General features: G+C 40.4%; 1 protein-coding gene across 1 annotated transcript; it reads left to right on the top strand.

Moving 5' to 3' along the window:
- Window positions 1-1,576: 1,576 nt before the first annotated feature.
- Window positions 1,577-18,930, top strand: SERINC1 (serine incorporator 1). The gene is made up of 10 exons (XM_072855775.1): window positions 1,577-1,735; window positions 7,442-7,603; window positions 8,969-9,162; window positions 12,345-12,424; window positions 12,618-12,755; window positions 13,716-13,885; window positions 14,010-14,100; window positions 15,229-15,370; window positions 15,479-15,709; window positions 17,291-18,930. The coding sequence occupies exons 1-10, from the start codon at window positions 1,697-1,699 to the stop codon at window positions 17,427-17,429; spliced, it is 1,386 nt and encodes a 461-aa protein (XP_072711876.1). The 5' UTR covers window positions 1,577-1,696; the 3' UTR covers window positions 17,430-18,930.
- Window positions 18,931-19,135: the final 205 nt, after the last annotated feature.

The raw sequence follows: 19,135 nt of genomic DNA, 5'->3' as shown, positions 1-19,135 counted from the left end.
CTCAGGCTCAGACCTCGGGCTCAGACCTCACGCTCAGATCAGAGTTCATCTGCACATTGCTGTCTCAGTCCAGGACTAAGAGGTGCTTATCGGCAACAGACTGAGGAGAGCCTGGTGGCCACTGTCAAGTAGACTATTTAGCTATGGAGCAGGTGTACCCCAGCTAACTGTCGATCCCATCTCCCACCCTCAAGCGCCTTTACTCTACCAACATTTTTACTTTCATAGAGACGTTCAAAACCTTTCTTAACCTTTTGGTAAGGACAAGCATGCCACATTTTATTTCAGTTCAGCACTCAATCTCTACTAATTCTGTGTACTTACCTTTCAAACTAATAGCTATAACCATTTTGTTAATTATTCCCATTCGCTCTTTTATCACTGGGCAACAATCACAGCCTTAAACCTTCAGGCTGCAAAAGTTCCTTCTTAACTTTTTCTTTTCATGTTTGATTTTGAAAATAGGATTGCCTTTAAAATCAATTATAAGTGATAGATTTAGCAACTTTCATAGATAAGTCCAACCTGAGCAGTAGCTCAGTATGCAGTACTACAATAACTTCATATGTTAGTAAGAAGATAAACTTGTGACAGTCAAAAATGTTTCTTAATTTGTAAAGTTTTTACATATTGTTTACTCAATTTGAAATGTTCCGTCTCACACTGCTATTTAAAAATTCAATTTAATTATTTATCCTTCTTAAGTGCTTACTTTTCCATATTAAAACACATTTGACAAATGAAATGGTTGTCTTTTTTCAGCTGAGACAGTATCCTCGGTATTATTATATTATTAAAATTTTCTGTTCCTTGATTGTCCAAGTATTTTATTTATTAAAAAGATTTTTGAGGAATACTTTTTGGACTATTTTCTTTTTTGGACTATGTTCATCTTCTACATAGCACCACCACAACAGCCAGAAGGTCCTGCAGGTTCAACGCTCTTATTCATACTTGTACAAAATGTGGTCCCTAAATGAGATTTGATGTGGTGAAAATTTTGTATGGTTTTTATGGGATGAAGCCTACCCTTTAGCATTGCTCAGGTAAGGGAGACTACAGCCACCCAGCTCCAGCCCGTTAGCTGTTTCGGGAGGTACTAGGAAGCAGCACAGCGAGCACGGCAGCTGTTGCAGGAGACCGGCCTCTCGCCCCTAGCGACATCTTCCCGCTTCTCGGCGCTCCCTGGTTTAGGTACACGCGGGAAGGCAATGAAGAAGGACAGGCCAACTCTTAACCACTTTCGATCCTTTTAACACATCAGCGGAGGTGACCAAAACGCGATGGCGACGGAGGCAGCTACAGCCGGGGGGCCGCCATTCCAGGGGATGCCGGAGGCCGCACAAGGGGCTGTGACCAGCGAGGCCGCCGCCGGCCTAGGCCAGCCGCCAGCTGCAGAGGTACGCGGGGGCAGGCGGGCCGACCAGCGCCTTTTCCCGTCACAAGCTGAGGGACGACAAGCCTGGGCCTGGGCCTAAGCGGGGGCCGGGGCCTGGGCGCGGGCCTGGGCCCGCACTAGGGGCGGGGCCGCCCGGTCTCCGTCCACCGCCGCCCCGCCCCCTGCCTCCCTCCGGAAGTGACGTTGGCATCTGTCGTCACAGCAGCCGGAAGCGCCGTCGGGAGCAGTAAACAACCCCGTCGGGAGGCCGCGGCCGCCGCGCTTCCATCTTTGAGAAGCCCGAGCCCGCCGAGGACCATGGGCAGCGTCCTGGGCCTCTGCTCCATGGCGAGCTGGGTAAGGTGGGGGCGGGCGGCGCGGTGGTTCCCTGTCTCTCCTTGTCCGTCGCAGGCCCGGAGCCGGCGGCCGGTGCCTCGTCCCCCCGCCCCGGGCCTCGCCCGTCTGCTCCCCGGGCCTTTGTCTCACAGGCGCGGGGGCGCCTGTGGTGCTGCCTTCCCGCCTCCTCAAGCGGGGGAGGCTGCAGGCCCCGTCCCCGCTCCCACCCCGGCTTTTTCCGCCCCGAGCGGCCGCCGCCCCCGCTCCTCCGGGACAGGGCTCTCTCCCCGACAGGCTGGAGGAGGCGGGCCCTGGGGCGCGCCCCCGCGGTGGTTCCCCCTCGCGGGCTTCTCCGGGGGCTCCCCAGGGATCTGCCGAAGCCGTTTCGCTGGGGCGATGGGGAGCTTCGTACTTATTCAGGCAGGCCGGCCTGCTGCGGTGCCGGTCGCTGCTTAATCCGCGTTACTACGAGGGAGGCGTTACTGTGTTTGCTAAAATTCCCCCTCCCCAAATCTGTAAAGGAGTCAGAATCTAATTAAATGCTTATAGAGTTCGGCGTTTCTTTCGGGAAAAGTAAAACTCGCGTGTTTACCTGATCCCGACGACTGTATTTAGTTCCTCTTTCTTACGGCTTTGTCTTGAGCAGCTCCACCCTTTGTAGCATCTTTGTCTTACCGAGGCATCGTTTTCTCACTGCACAGTAGTCTGTGGTGATGTTTCACCACCATGCTGAGCATCGTCAGGTGATTTTTTCTTAATGGGAAACAGTAGTTTGAGGTGGTTTTAAAGCTGTTGGCACTATGCATAGAAACATGGTGTAGATCCTGCATGGCAATCCTCTTTTCAGTTGAGGCTTTACTGTCTTATCCTTAAGTGATGTGTCTTTCCAAATCTAGTCCCTCTGCAAATAGACAGAATCAGATGTATTGTGAGTCTGTAGACATTTGGGTTAAAAATATCAGTTGGGTTGTGAAAAGCTGAAATTTCCATACCAAAAAAATCGTATATTTAAACAGGAGTTCACACACACAGTTTAATGGTCTAACAGAACCTCATATTGATTCAAACTATCTTTTCTGCTACCTATATATCAACTTTGGTTCCCCTAGTACAGAGTGATATTTAATTAGAGAGATGATACTTAACTCCTTAATCTCCTGTACAAATTCTATGAAATGATCATAGAAGTAGTAAATCTATATGAGCTAAGCTTCCAGGCTGATATACCTGTAAATAAGTGCCTAGACGACTGATAATATCCTTCTAATGAAGTACTGTCAGTGTTCATTTTGCCTTAATTAACATTTTAAATACTACTTAATGGATTAGCCAGTTAGGCTTTAATTACTAGCTGAATATAGTTAACTTTAACATTTTTAATTATTGTCAAATAATAAGCGACAGTATAACTATAGGTTTTAATTCAAATACTTGAGTTAATATGTACTGCATTTTCAAGTGTATAAACAGCCTTTCTGTTAACTGGCTGGTGTTTGTAGTGCATGAAGAGTCCCTGTATACTTGCTCTTGGTCTTGAGTGTTTGTTTCTGTACAGATAAATTCAAATCAGGTTGTTTTGGTTTTCTTTTCTTCCCCTCCCCGCCTCCCCCAATGGCTTTAAAGTGTTGATTTTCTTTCCACATTTAAAACCACAGCTAATCAGCACTTAAAGCCTATGCAGTAGTTCTTATAGGAGAAATGTGTCTGCGCTGGTCTCTAAGGATATGTCATTATAAACACCGTTTGTGGCTCTGAATGAGAAACAAATTGTGAGGGTGAGGTAGCAGGGGAAACAGATGTAGCGCAGTTTGTGCTAGTGCAGACTGTGCCACGGCCAGGAATACTACTCCTCTTTTGTCTGGAAAGATGCTGCTGCCCGTGCTGCTTCATGTTGTGCCATGCAGAGCTGCTCTGGGTAACTGACCTTGGCATCTGGCCTCATACCTTTATTTCTTCTGGATTTTTTTGTGTGGTGTTACTGTGGTTGTAGCTCTGCCCTACTGTGCGCTGATCAGGCAGTGTTTCAGATAAGCGTTTTTAAGAGAAAAGATGAGCCTGTCGGAGATGGGGGGTGGGATGGGGGAAGGCCTCAAGAGCACTGTCATCTCGCCTGACCTAGATTGATCAGGCAGTACCGTTTTCATGCTGCTGGGTCTTGCCTCTATTGCATTGTTCTCTGACATAGCTCAGCTGCTGTTTTGCTCACTTTAATACTCTATCAAGGAAAAGATCTTGATTGAATTGGTTCCTTTAAGCATATGAGTAGGGATGATGTAGCTAAAACCTGACTAGGCCCAGTGGGGGGCTTAGTGTTTTTTGTGAATGCTTAATTCAGTATATAATGATTTAGTCATTACCCCAGTAAGAAGATTATGTTTGATATTAAAAACTTGTTCTGTGTGCATCAGGGCAGTAACACTTGACTTTCAGTGGTTTTGTGAGTTATCTCTCTGCTTCTCTCTCCCACAATATTCATCTTGTTATGTGTTCCTCCTGCAATTTCCACTGCCCTAGAGAATGAAGTGACTGGTTTAACAGGAATGAATTAACTTGGCTGCCCAGCTGGCTGCTCGCAGAATAGGTGTGTGGATCGTCTTTTTTTATTTTGCCTTAGTGAACACCACTGAGCTGCTTATTTTTCTCAAAAACATGCAGGTATGCGAGTTGGTTGGTAGGTCCAAAAGTTACTGGATGGCAATAGGTTTATGCAGTTGTGACTTAGTAACTGTTGTCCAAGCTTCCTTAAGAAAGCAAGCTCAAAACTAATTGCAGAGTAACTCTTTGTCTGCATCTCTGACTAAGCTGGGCTTCACATGGGGAGTTAATATGAAGCTTTGGTCTGTGTAGTAGTATCTTACTGTTTGTACTGTAGTATTTTTTTTGTAGGAGGCATGCTCTGAATTTAGGAAGAAAGTAAGCGACACAAACTGTCCTTGTCTCCTCTGCTGATAAACTAAATTCCGTGGCCAAATGTTCTTATCTGTTCTTTTTGAAGTCTGTTACTTGTTGAGAAGTGTTTTTGCCAATAGTACAATATTATTTTATTGGAATGGTATATATTTTATTCTGTCTTGCTAAAAGAAAGAGCGACTTGGACTGAAATGTGATTCCTTGTAGAAGTGGCCAACTTGTATAAATAGTATCAATTATCAATAGGTCTCTTGTTCAGAGATGTGCATGATCACAGCTTGTAAGGATGAGCTGTTTGGGGGAAAAATGTTTTAAAAGCTAGTGTTGGAGCTCAGACACTTCAATGAGGTATATTGCCTCGCTTGAGGCACATTGTTTCCCAGTGAGGGGAAGACAGTCATCTTTATTTCTGCCGCCTCTTATTTCTGCCGCAAGCCACCTCCGTGTCTAAAACCATGCGTTCCTCTGTGTTCCCCTTGATGCACTCAGGAGGAAGCTGCTTGAATTATTTAGGTATTTAACAAACAATTTAACACTGGGATTCTCTGGAGAAGTGACTTTTATGCCAGGTGGTTCTTGCACCAAATTTTCGGCAGCAGATGAGCCTAGGCTTATATTCTGCTTGCCAAATTCAACCTTTTATTCAACAGTATCTTTAAAGATATTAATGCAGAGAGAATTAGTTCAAGAAAGTAATTTTCTGAACAGAGAATAGAAATATTATTCACTAGAAAGATTATTTGTGTGTGTGGAGGAAATAGTGTAATACATTAGGACTATAAAATCATGATGCATCCTAAGCCAATATTTGCCATACGTTTCCTGCTTACTAAGCGTAGATGCCCCTGATGTAGTTCCTTGCAGTCATAGAAGAGCCTCGAAGGATCATCTGGTCCAACCTTTTGTGGGAAAGGGAGCCTAGATAAGATTATCTAGCACCCTGTCCTGTTGTGTCTTGAAAACCTCCAGTGAAGGGGACTCTACCACGTCCTTGGGGAGGTTGTTGCAGTGACTGATTGTTCTTGCTGTAAAAAATCTTTATCGAGACGAAACCTCTCTTGGAATCAACACCTTCGTACTCTTTGTGCTATAATGATACTGAGTGGAGGAGGAGGTAAAAAAGGGCAATGTAATATCTTTTACACACTGAAATAGTTATAATGGGAATCTACCTAGCTTCACTTTTTTATCAAGACAAATTTAATGTGAAGTTTGCTAATTTAAAAGTGATTCTGTAGCATAGTGGAGTGAAAATTCTTGGCTCCTCCATCCTTGGAGAGGAACACAAGTACAGAAAGAATAGAAGGAAATTATTTAAAAGACCTAGTTTGTGGATCCACTGTGTGGGTCTGGTTGAACGTGTAAGAACAGATAATCTGAGCCTTTTCCTTAGGGCTTCTCAGGAGGCTGCCCAGAGTGTTGTGGCAGTCTGTCTGTTCTTCCCTGAAAGCCCTGGGGCCTTCCCAGTAGCAGCAGACTGCTGGCATTTTTGTTTGTCATATGACTAAACTTTTAACAAGTTTCTCTGACACATGGCAGTCATACTGGATGATTGACATGCACTGCTCATGTGGCCGTGTAACTAGTCATGTTCTTATGTGACTGGGTGTTTCTCATGCGGTGATTAACACCTATGGCTTTTGTCACATGGTGGAGGTGTCCCTGTGTGTGTGCTGGGGCAGAAGCTGGGTTTTACCGCTGTTCAGTATCTTTGTCAGCGGTTGCATGGTCTGTTGTAGCTCAGATAGAGCAGCACTCGCTTGGTAACTTTACCTTAGCTGAAAAATATGTGGCCTCCAAAACTTAGCTGTTAACTGCTCACTGGGATTTCCCATGTCTTCTATGCAAAATAATTTTTTTGTAAATTAAAACAAAACAAAAATGCCAAAACATTTTTTTATTTCTTCTTTTGGCTTATGTTTACTTGTGAAACCTTGCCCTTCTTTCGTTTCCTGAATTGTCACTCAGCAAGTGGCAGAAAATTGCGAAGGGGTGAAGTACATTTCCTGCCTCTCCCCCACCCCCGGGTGAAATAGCACTATCTGCTCCCTTTCCTTCTTCCCACGATTTTCTGTTTAAGAATTAAATACAGGTAAATTTTGTCCTATTTTTTTTCCCCTCATAGTATTACAACTGTACAACATTCCTATCCACTTTTGCTGTTGATATTTGGTAGCAATGATAGTGTACTGTGTGTTTGCTTTGTTCTTGTGTTTTGTAACTTTTACATTGCATAAGTTAATTTTGCCAGCTAATAGCATTGTGTGATATGTGAGTAGCTGTTAAATACACAATAACTTGCAATCTAAGCTTTAGGCTATTTTACCTGTTTGTGCTCCAGTAATGTTTATGGCCCCAGGGAGGATTGTGGCCCAACTCTGCCAGATGCTGAAAGTGTACCTAGATGCCAGTTGTGCTTAAATTTTTTTTCTGCAGTCTATTTGTTTAATCTCTGCAGCTGTGGAAGGAAGGATGTAGTTGTTAACTAAAAGTAATCCTTGCATCTCATTTAGCTGAAATGAAATAAAATTCAAGAGAACAAATGAGCCTGAATCCAGGCTTTATTTCCTCTGAAGGGATAAATGATTACTTTTGATATAGCACTAATTTCACTGTACAGTGGTGCATTAGGAAGCGCTGCCAAGATTGTTAGGGGCTCTGTAACATGTTGCAGTGACTTAGTCTACACTAGTGATGAGATGCATAGGATGAGTAATCTTCCATCATAACTTCTGATGATCTACACAGCCTGATTAAATATTGAAATCTAGCAATGCAGACATTTTTAAAGAATTTGTTTTATGTTCTGTCTGTCAGATACCGTGCTTATGTGGAAGTGCCCCGTGCCTGCTCTGCCGATGCTGCCCCAGTGGAAACAACTCCACCATAACTCGGCTGATTTATGCATTCTTTTTACTTCTTGGCGTGAGTGTTGCCTGTGTGATGTTAATACCAGGCATGGAAGAGCAGCTGAAGAAGGTCAGGTTACTTCTTTGCTAACATGTTTGGTAGAACAAATGTCACAGATAATTGTAAATGACATCTTGAAAGCATGGGTTTTATTTGGAAATATGTAATTGTCCTGCCACCTGTGCTTCACAGTCACCATTAATTTGATTGTAGATCAAATAAACAAAGAACTGGTGGGACAATCACTGCATAGATGAAAAGCACTATTTAGAAATAAAGTTGCACCTCTTCTTTAATAGCTCAGAGCAGAAAAAATAAAATCTTGTATCAAACAAGAAAATGTAATTTATATATGTGGAATTTTAAATTATATATTATTGAGATGCTTGTATTTGTGGCACTTGATTGATTTTGATTGCTGTTAATAAAAGAAAAAAAATAACCACAGTCAAAGATGTCTTCTAGTTTCATTGTGCTGTACTAGTTAAAATTTTAAAGTCTGCAAATGCATAACAAATGTTTTATCACTAATGATAGTAGCATATTTTTCACTAAAGAAATTAGGAAGTGCTTCTAGGATTTTACAGTTTATTAGTTTTAAGACACGATAGTGCATGCAAAATCAGAGTGATAATTTGAGTTATGGGAGAGCTTATAGGTTCACTGAACTTGGGTTGCATGTGCTTTGGTTCTGTTAGTCTTCGTTTTGCTGTCTTTAATTTTTTTTTTCTAATGGATAGTAACTTCTGTTAGGCATGCTTTTGATTTTCTTCCCCCCAAATGATTAATCTGTAAATGTTTATTTCAGTGTGGTATAGTAACCACATTAGAGCTTCAGTGAAGAGCCATGTTAGTCACCTAAGAAAGAAAATTACAGCCTTCTGGAGCATGATTTGACTTCAAAAAGATTTTGCTCATGTCCTGGTAGTGACTGGAAAGGATGTTCTCAGCTGTTTCATGTGAAAGTTACAGATACTTGTAATTGATGGTGATGTTACTTTTTGGGGGAGGCTGTTTCTGTTTTCAAGAGATGTAAGCAGGCTGCCTTCTCCTAGCTATGTCATGAACCTTATAGTAACTATCAAGTCAAATTTACCAAATCCCAGATCTTTTATTTATCTCCTGATTCAGATCAACAAGTGAAAACTGCATTTCTTTGAGAAGTTCTGAAATTCCTAATAACAAGCTCCCCTGTTAATAAGATTTGTTTTTGTTTTTGTTTAGAATTTGCCTATATGAGATTTTTTCCTTGTATGTGTTTAATATTCTGGTTGGACTGTAACTAACAATACAGCCCTTCGGTATCATATTTTCTAGCAGCGTTAATAGTTGCATAATGTTGTAATAATGAATTGAATATTAGTAAATTTCTAATACAGATTTACTCACAGGAGGCCTTTTACAGATCACTGAAGTGTCTTGTATTTATCACAGATTCCTGGATTTTGTGATGGAGGGATGGGAACAACTATTCCTGGTGTGCATGGCCATGTGAATTGTGATGTACTAGTTGGTTACAAAGCCGTGTACCGTGTGTGCTTTGGGATGGCCATGTTCTTCCTTCTCTTCTCCTTATTGATGATCAAAGTGAAGAGCAGCAATGACCCAAGAGCAGCAGTGCACAATGGGTAAGATGCAGAAATGAGAACTGAGATAGGCGGTGTGTGCATATGAGATACAGCTACTGTGAAAATAAAACCTGTGGCTGACCATGCTGGTCAAATTTACTGTTCTACAAACAAAGAATTTCATAGTAGCTAGAGGAGTGTTGTTGCAGTAGAGGGCATTCAAAGTTATTAGAGTTCTTGGATGTGACAGATTAATTTTTGTAAGAGGAAAAGATACACATGGCTGTCACTTCTCAGAGCCTGAACTATGTCAGTGGATAGTCTGTCCAGAGGTTTCCCAAGATTAGAGATTCTGCTTTTGTCCACAGACAACAAGATTCAGAGATGAATAATGGTACTAAGTTTCATTCCACTGAGATTTTTTTCAACAAATAGAAAGATTAAAAAGCCTCATCTGTCCTCTAGGAATTACATTGCTCTTAACTTTGATGTTTGTAAGGGCTTGATCTTTTCTGAACAGTTTTATTTTAAAGATTATAACAGTTATATATATCTCTCTATATAGATATATAACATCTCTCTTCCCCCTCTGCATAAAGAAGAGTGAGTTATGTATTTAGTTTCTGAGCTTCCCAGTAAATTTTTCTTTCATATTTTGTTATAGTTAGGTTTATCCGATGGAAGATAATAGTGGAATTTCAGCTTGCGGGTTGACCTGAGTGGTAGTTTTCATCCAGGCTCAGCCTCTGTGTAATGTAGCTTCTTGAGCCAAGGAGATGTAAATATTTGTAATAGGGCATGGCACTAAAAAGCATAAAACCATTTATGGTGCCTAGTCTTGGTGATCACAGTGAGTGCTGAGCCTACTACTTTTTCAAGATGCCTATATTTAATGGAAGCTGTGATCAGCTAAGCCATAAAAATGAAGAAGTTATTTTACTTTACATTCAGTATAATAATATTAAACATTTCTAGCATAACATGAGAAAAAACTTCAAACTATTTCTGTAGGAGAAGAGAAGATAATTAAGACTGAGCAGAATATTGCTTTGTTTATTTCTTTTGTTTTGGCCTAAAGAAAAAGAGGCTGGGTACAGTATTAAGATGCGTTAGCAGCACTAACTCAGTTCAGCCTTTCCCTCTGCCCTGCTTTGTTCAGGAGAGCACACTTGTTAAAAGCAAGAAGAAAATGGTTCAGGTACATTCTATATCAACACTTTGTGTTTTTTACAATAAAAGACACCTTTTATATGATGTGGAATCTTTTTACCTAAAACAGCTTCTTAAGTGTTTGGGATCATCTTGATACCCTTATCTGGAATTGTGCTCTCCAGTACAAATTTTGGTACTATTTATGCAACCCATAGCAGTTTACTCTTCTTAGCCAATCTAGTGTCAGCACTAGGATAAAAGGTAAAATTATACTTGTTAACTGTTACTGGTAAAATATTTAATAATGCTACTTCCAACACTTCTGTAATAACTAGTTGCTTCAATAGTATGCATTACAGGTAGCTTTATGAAAACCTCAGATTTGATTTTTGAAATTGTATGTATCTTCAGTAATATTTTGCAATGTAATCTTTCTGTCAGTGATTTGAAATATTCAGAATATTAAGTTTTCCCATGTATGTGTACTAACTTTTTCATACTTGCATGCAAGTTAAGCCCAGTAATGTGGTCCAGTGCCAATGTTTACCTTCTTTGCTTTTGTAACAGCAGTCAGAATAGTTTTTTGCCTCAGGTTAATAATAATGATGGAAAAAATCAGTTACAATGTATTCACAGGATTGTTCCTGGCTTGCACAGAATGCATAGCAACTGTAGGTGTTATTTCAGATGACTAGTGTTTTCACTGTGATGCATGTTATATGAGTAGAGTGTGAAGATCCCTTAAAGTCTGGAATTAGAGATGAAATGTATACAAACTTGAACCTGTTCTTATTTCTGTAATTGAGAATGACCTTGATTAAAAAAAAATAAAATTCCACATGTGGATTCAAAAACTAGTTTTAGTGGGGTCTGTATTACCCCATAAATATTATAAGTTAATTCAGCTTTCAAGCTGGGTTTAGTCACTTCTCTGTATCCCAGTGAACTAATCCATTTTTCCCATATTCTGCACTTCTGTCATCTCACATAGTTCCCCTCCACACAACTGGAATTTGTTCTTCTGGTCACCATCACCTGATTGTAACAACCAGAAAGACAGATTAAACTTGTTCATTAACATGTACATTAAAGTATGGGAAAAAATGGGAAGGGATAGAAAACTTGAAAACCATGCAAGTGTGACATTGTGTGGGTGTAGTACATGTCTTTGTGCTATATTCAGTTTGAAGTATGTATAGATGGTACTGTGCCTATATTTGGAGCTGCCTGTCACTGTAATCAGAAAAAATAGTCTTCACCTGCTTACAGTTTGGCATAACTTTTTGATTTGAAGTTCCTATGCAGGGTATATTTGTACACAGTCTGCATTTGGGGTGAGTTTGGTGAATCTTTGGTGGAAGGTGTTTCCTTGTCTGCTTTCTAGGAAACATCTGATCTGTTTTGTTTGTCCATGAGCGCGTATCTTTTACTGGGAAAAAAAAAATCCAATGCTACTGCACTGGAACAGGGACTTAGAATTTGATTGTGTCCTTTCTGTGAAGGATAAATCCTTTGCTTTTGTTGTTGTGATAAATCCTCATCAGATGTAGGCCTAAAGAGTCTGAAGGTAGGTGGGAAAAATCCAGGCTTTTGCACATCTCTCTTGTAGGAAATGAATTGAGACTGGAAGGGAACTCCAGCATAATGTTTTCTGTCATTGTAGGCACCAACCAGATCTTCTACTTTTTTGGTTTTGATATAAAAACAGGTGGGGATTTTTTTAACCCATTGTTCTGATATGCAGGCAGTTCAGTAATCTCACTGCTCTAGTTAAAAACCTTCTTTAAAAAAAACCCCCAAAACCTCACAATTATATTCCACCCTGGCTTCCTTTGTAATACATGAGTGAGATATCTCTGGGAAATGTGTCAAACGCTGTGTCAGTCTAGCAGAGCTTAAGCATAATTTTCTGGAGAACAAAAATCTTGGGCAGATAAAATAAGATTTTTATCCTACTTCAAAAGAAGTGAGTTAAGAATGAGTGAATTAAAAAAAAAAACTCTTAAGGATGTGCATTTTGTGTACTTTCAAGTTTTTGTGAATTAGATCAGACTTCAGCAGTTGCCTGACTTTTTTTAATTTCTCTTTAGATTCTGGTTCTTTAAATTTGCAACAGCACTTGCAATTAGCGTTGGAGCTTTCTTCATACCAGAGGGACCATTTACAACTGGTAAGGGAATATTGTCTTCCACTGCATCATGGTGCAATTATAACTGGTTTTAAAACAAAACTAAGTGCATGCTGATGTCTTAAGTTTTAGTTGTAGCTGTGTAACTATAGAACTTTTCTGTGTTTAGGGACATTAAGACAGGGTGGTAAATTATCTGTGGTTCTGAACTGGTTTTGTTTTATTTCTCTTTTAGTGTGGTTTTATGTAGGTATGGCTGGAGCATTCTGCTTTATTCTTATTCAGCTGGTCTTGCTTATTGATTTCGCCCACTCCTGGAATGAATCTTGGGTTGAAAAAATGGAAGAAGGAAACTCAAGATGCTGGTATGCAGGTAAAGGACTGTACTACAATCAAGTTTTACATTTCATTGTGCATTATGTTAAATAAGTTATTCACTGAGTAGTGCATTTTACCAGAGTGCAGAAGGGGGCTGCTTTGTGCATAAGTATCACTTTCTCAGACGGTGTAGTTCAGCTCTGTTGTTTTGCTGTTGTTTTGATGTCAAGTTAAATAACGGGGGGGGCAGGGAGAGGGGCAGCAGCCTCTGAGTAATAAGATCTAATCCCTGGGAGCAGAGCATCTGTTTATGGTGGCAGAGAAGTAGCAATTGTAAGTTTTTGGGTTTTTTTCAGCCACAGGTTTTGTTACACCGTAGTGCTGATTAAAAACGAACTAGCCTGTTACTGCTTTGTGTTGAGCATAAGCATCTCAAATAATTATTTTTTCTTTCTGTCTGCCAGTCAGTCATTCTTTGAAGGTATATGCTGAGTGAAAATGCAGGATAGTGAAGGAGAGTACAAGTCATCTCACTGGAGAAATGATACGTTAATTTTAATAAAGAGTTTCAGATGTGATAATTTAGGTGTTTCAAAAGACAGCACAGCCTGGCTTCATGCAATGGCCACTTCACTCTTTAATGTTTTTAATACGATGGAATTTGGAAATAAGATTTTGTTTTTCCTTATATTGCAGAAATAGTTCTTCAGTTTCTTTTTTAAGCTTTTAGCCAAAGTGTATGTAGTATAACTGTATTCCTTCATACTTGCTGCTCCTGGTTGCTGTTAGAGCACTGGAGAATCAAGTATGGCTTCAGGCTTCCCATTTATGATGATCTTTCTTTTTAACACCTCAGAGTATTGAGAAGAACTTATTTCCTTTACACTTCAGTGCGTAGAGCTGCTCTCTAATTGTCATTGCATACCGTATCCAAAACCTGATAATCACGCAATATTTCAATTTTAATACTCTCCATTTATTAACCAGTTTAACTGTTTTTGTCTCTTTTTCACAGCTCTGCTGTCAGCTACAGCTGTCAATTACCTGCTGTCTCTAGTAGCTATTGTCTTGTTTTATGTTTATTACACTCATCCAGAAGGTTGTTCTGAAAACAAGACATTCATCAGTGTTAATATGCTGCTGTGTATTGGTGCTTCTGTAATGTCAATTCTGCCGAAGATTCAGGTATACTTTTAATTCTGTTACCTTTTCACGTTTTTTTGTGTTGTCGCTCCCAGAAACCTATAATATAATTGTGCCTGAGACTTTTAATTGCCTAACTGTGCTGTTTCATGACTACTTTGTATAGGAATCTCAGCCAAGATCTGGTTTGCTGCAGTCTTCTGTGATCACCATTTATACAATGTATTTGACTTGGTCAGCTATGACCAACGAACCAGGTAAGTGTAGTAGCAATATATGGTGTTTTGGGTAACCGGTTCAGCAGTAAATTGTATCTTCACCTTTTTGCAAGGCAGTATTAGAATGCGGTACTGTAATGCATGCAAGTTAGAGGCAGGACTCATTAGTTTCTGTTCTCTCCCCCCACCCCAACTTTCTGTAATAATACCAAAGAAATAGTTCTTCCAAAGATAACGTGTTTTTCACTTGCTCTTATGTTTATCGTATGGAAGAATTTCTACCTATTATTGGCAGGATTGCAGTATTCTAAAGCTTAGATTTTGCAGATTACCACAACTCTTCCAAGGTGTCTGGCAGGTTCATTTCCCTACCAAGTTTCAAGTTTCTTACCTAGTGACTGAGATGCTACTGATTGTATTTTTCTGAACTGAGGATTTAAAAAAAATGTATTAATGTTTTCAGTGTTTCTTTGTCTGAAAACAGCTGAGCATCTCTAAAAAATAAAAATAAATTTAAATAAATTCAGAAATTCTGGTGATTAAAATAAACTGCCAAATACTGATTTTGGTGTTTTTAATTGGGTCTCTGGCCCTTTTATCTTAATTATGGACAATCTTCTGTGCTTCTGTGTAACAGCATACATATGAGTCATATCTAATTCCTGCAGTAATTATGGGGAAATAAGATTGTCTGCTACTTTCAGCTGTTTCATCTGTGCTATCTGTGGATGCTGTGGGTTGGGAACTGTTGACACGAAACTGACTTTGTATCATTCTTTTCCAACTCTGTGATGACTCTGGTACCCCATCTATAGAGTATGTTTGTCAAACTTATCTAGAGGTAGAATTTCTAAAGCTTAATATGCAGACCACTTTTATTTTGTTGCATCTAATTATATGAGATGGAACAGTAAAGCAGTGGATGCATATCTTACATAAATTTAAAATCCTTTTATCTGCTTAGAGACTGATTTTTATGCCACATACTGTCATTTGCCTGCTTTAGAGAGACTCCATAAGCTAAAATTAGATTCAAAGCTTTTTTACTTCAAGACTGTCACAGTCACAAAGTTCCTTTCTATTACTGTGCATTCAGTGTGGAAATGTACTATTAAATATTTGTTCTGTTCTTGTTTTATGTAAGTTCTAATGTAATTTCCCTTGCAGACAGGCGCTGTAACCCAAGTTTGCTGAGCATCATTGGTTACAACAGCACCACCATTCCAACCCAAGGTCAGGTAGTTCAGTGGTGGGATGCACAAGGAATTGTAGGACTGGTTTTGTTTTTGCTGTGTGTTCTCTATTCAAGGTAAGATTCCTTTAAAAAATTCCTATTAACTTGCATTACTTCTTATTGTCAGATACTAAATTGTATTTATTTGGGTAATGGTGCTGTGTCCTTTCCTGTCAAATACAGCATCCGAACATCCAACAACAGCCAAGTTAACAAGCTGATGCTCACCAGTGATGAATCGACACTGATAGAGGATGGAATGCCCAGGAGTGACGGCTCCCTTGATGATGGAGATGATGTTCACCGAGCCATAGATAACGAGAGGGATGGAGTTACTTACAGTTACTCCTTCTTTCATTTCATGCTTTTCCTGGCATCCCTGTATATCATGATGACACTTACCAACTGGTACAGGTATTTACATTTGATAATATATTGTTCTAATCACCAGCATACAAGATGTTATCTTTTGCTGGACAAGGCGGTGGAAGTTGTGTGCTGTGAGGAATGTAGGTCTTGAATGGGACTTCTCAAGGGAAGTATACTGTTTGATCTATATTAAATGAATTGTATTTGAAAATTGGAGTAGCCAACCTTGTTCACAAGTGCCTGTCTTATTTTCTAGGATAATTCTCATGATTGACTGGACTGCTGAAATATGTCCTGCTGAAGTGAACAGGATAGAGTCTTAAATTCTATAACAACTAAAAATAACAAAACACCAGGCCTATGTCTGGTACAGAGAGCTGGAAAAAGGAGACGTAGGACATGTTATATCAGCAGGTTGAGGGAGAGGTGATCCTTCCCATCTACTCGGCACTGGTGACACCACACCTGGAGTATTGGGTCCAGTCCTGGCTCCCCAGTATGAGAGAGACATGGACATACTGGAGAGAGTCCAGAAAGGGCCACAAACGTGATGGAGGGACTGGAGCATCTTGCACATGAGGAGAGGCTGAGAGAGCTGGGACTGGTCAGTCTAGGGAAGAGAAGGCCCAGGGGGATTTTATCAATGCATATAAATACCTGAAGGGAGGATGCAAAGAGGACAGAGCCAGGCTCTCTTCAGTGGTGCCCAGTGACAGGACCAAAGGCAGTGGGCATACACTGAAACACCAGAGGTTCCCTCTGAACATCAGGAAACATATTTTCATTGAAAGCATGATGGAGCACTGACACAGGTTGCCCAGGGAGGTTGTGGAGTCTCCATCCCTGGAGATGTTCAAAAGCCATCTGGGCATAGTCCTGGTTAGCTGGCTCTAGGCGTCCCTGCTTCAGGAGGGGGGTTGGACCAGGTGACCTTCAGAAGTCCCTTCCAACCTCAGCCATTCTGTGACAGGGTCTGGTGGAAGGAAGTCAGGTTGTCTGCTCCCTGAAAAAATCCTCACAATAAAATAGTCCTCCTATGTGTGAATTGTTATTACGTTAACAGCTTGAGCAGATGTTCTTCAGAACTTTAAAATATAAATTATGGTCTCTAATAATTTGTTAAAGGACAATTTGTGTCAAAATAGCAACACTAGAAAGGTGTTTCCTTCAAAAGTAACTCTTAATAGATAGTCCTGCTGTGGATTTGATTTGTGGCCTTGCTTGGGTCAATATGACATCAAGGTTATTAATTCTTCTAGGTGGTGTCTTTTGGCAAGGTAAAATGCATTATTTGTATCTGTAAATGCTACCCATTTCCTGCCTTTCCACGGATTTGCTGAGAGATTCCCTGTAACTATTTCTGCTTCTTGACAGCTTCTCTTACTAAATATTTTTTGGGCTGCTGTTGCTTTCCACCTTCCTGTGACACCAACTTACAAATGGTGTTCTTGTACAGATGGTGGGAACTGCCTGGAAGAAGGGTAGAGATGAGATGTCCTTTGAGGTGTGGAGCTGAAGTGAAAATGATCCCCTGTGAAAACAGTGTTGAAGAGTGGCTTACTACACAAGTATGTCATATTGAAACAAAAATTGCAAATTACCTTTTTTCTTTTCCTTCTTTCACAGTCCGGATTCTTCTTACGAGACAATGACCAGCAAATGGCCCTCTGTCTGGGTGAAGATATCTTCCAGCTGGATTGGCATCGTGCTGTACGTGTGGACTCTGGTTGCTCCGCTGGTTCTTACAAACCGTGACTTTGACTAAGCTGTGCTGCTCTCTAGGGAGATTGTGCTAGCTTCACCGTGTCTTTGAAACAAACAGTATTCCAGATAATAATAGTGCAGTTGTAAATACGTGTGTGCGCGCGCATGTGTGCGTGTGCTATCCATGTAGTATACCCTGCTTTACTCTGCATGATGACCTTGAATCATGTCTTTTGTCATTTCACTAAATGACTTTTTCTAGCTGAGCTCAGTGACAATTACTATAATGATGGTTTTCATAAGATTACTCCTCGATTGAGTGCTTTGGGGGCATTAGATGCAAGATCAAGACCTTTTGGAAGTAGGTGTTTTTCCCTCAATTGCATTAGTTGTAGGAAAAAAGGTGCAAGTGTTAGAGTAACAAGCCAGTATTAGATAAGGCTTTGCAAGCAAAGGAGGGGCTGCCTTTGATGATCCCTGTTGCCTTGATTCCGAAGTAAGTCTTGAGCAAGCACCGCTAGACTCAGGATTGTGCATGTTGGAGTTTACTGGATGTCTTGCACCATTTTGGCACTAACAGCCTGACCTTTTCCTGTCCTGAGGGCAGCAGTACCTTTTAGCATAGATGTTAAATGGGGAAACTTGCACCTGAAGCTGCAGAGGAGCCGATGTCCTCCTTGGTGCTGTTGGGTCTGGTGTGTCCCATTGCAGACAGGAGGACAGACACCCTGGGGAAAAACATCCTGGTATCAGATGCTCGGAAGCATGTTTTTAAGGCACCTGTTTACAATGTGCATCTATGTATTTTTTTTTAAAGTAGTTTAAGTGGGATAGCTGTGCTGTAGTTTATTGCTGGTTTGTGTGCCACTTTCTTTCTTGGCTAAGCTACAATCACAGAGTTTGCAAGGAGCTGAGCGGTGAAAACTGTGTAAGCCCTTTAGAGGAATTTTTTGAGTATTGTGGTTAAAAAAGAAGTGGAAGAAAAGGAGCACTGAAATTACAGTAACTAAAGGAGGCTTGCATTAACTGAGGCTTCAACAAAAGTGTTTCTTAATATATTTGGGGCTCTACATTTTGAAATCTTTTAATGTATTAAGTATTTTGCTTGTTGTCCATTGCCAGAGATGGACGTGAGCCTAGAAAGTCTAAATCTAGGCATGAGGGAAGACATTAATCTGTTTGATTAAAATACTGTATAGTTCCTGTGCAGTTACAAAATCTTAAATGCTTTTGTGCTTGCTGCTTTGTAATTGAAGTATGTAAGCTGCATTATTTATCTCTGTTACTTGCTACAACTAACTTGAGACTAGAGCAGCCTGACTGGGAGCGACCTTAGAGCCTTCAGCAGGTGTCATGCTGATCTGTTACTGTGGTGGTCATACTGTTACTTCCTGTTGCTAATTATTCTCTAAGCTTTTATTTTAATTTTGCACCTAAACACTGACATTTACTGCAAGAGTCTGACATGTCAGTCAAACTTGAGATGGTAATGGAAGGATTAGTAATGGCTTGTCATAATTTGGAATATGTTGTTACCTTATTAATAAATAAATTTGGATGAAGATGTCCAATGACTTTTGATGACACATACTACTGCCAGACATAGATGGTGTAGGGTTTTATATTGACCTCACTTCTGTTCCTGGGATGTTTTATAGTACTTGTCATCTGAGAAGTAACAGCTGACAGCGCTGCAATGTACACCTGCAAGGCAGTTACTTCCTGGCTCTTTGGGAGATCACAGGTAACCCCGTGTCAAGGTTTCTG

The sequence above is a fragment of the Ciconia boyciana genome, chromosome 3 (genome assembly GCF_034638445.1).
Source record: "Ciconia boyciana chromosome 3, ASM3463844v1, whole genome shotgun sequence".
Classification (NCBI taxonomy): Eukaryota; Metazoa; Chordata; class Aves; order Ciconiiformes; family Ciconiidae; genus Ciconia; species Ciconia boyciana.
This window is presented reverse-complemented; position numbering and strand designations above follow the sequence as displayed.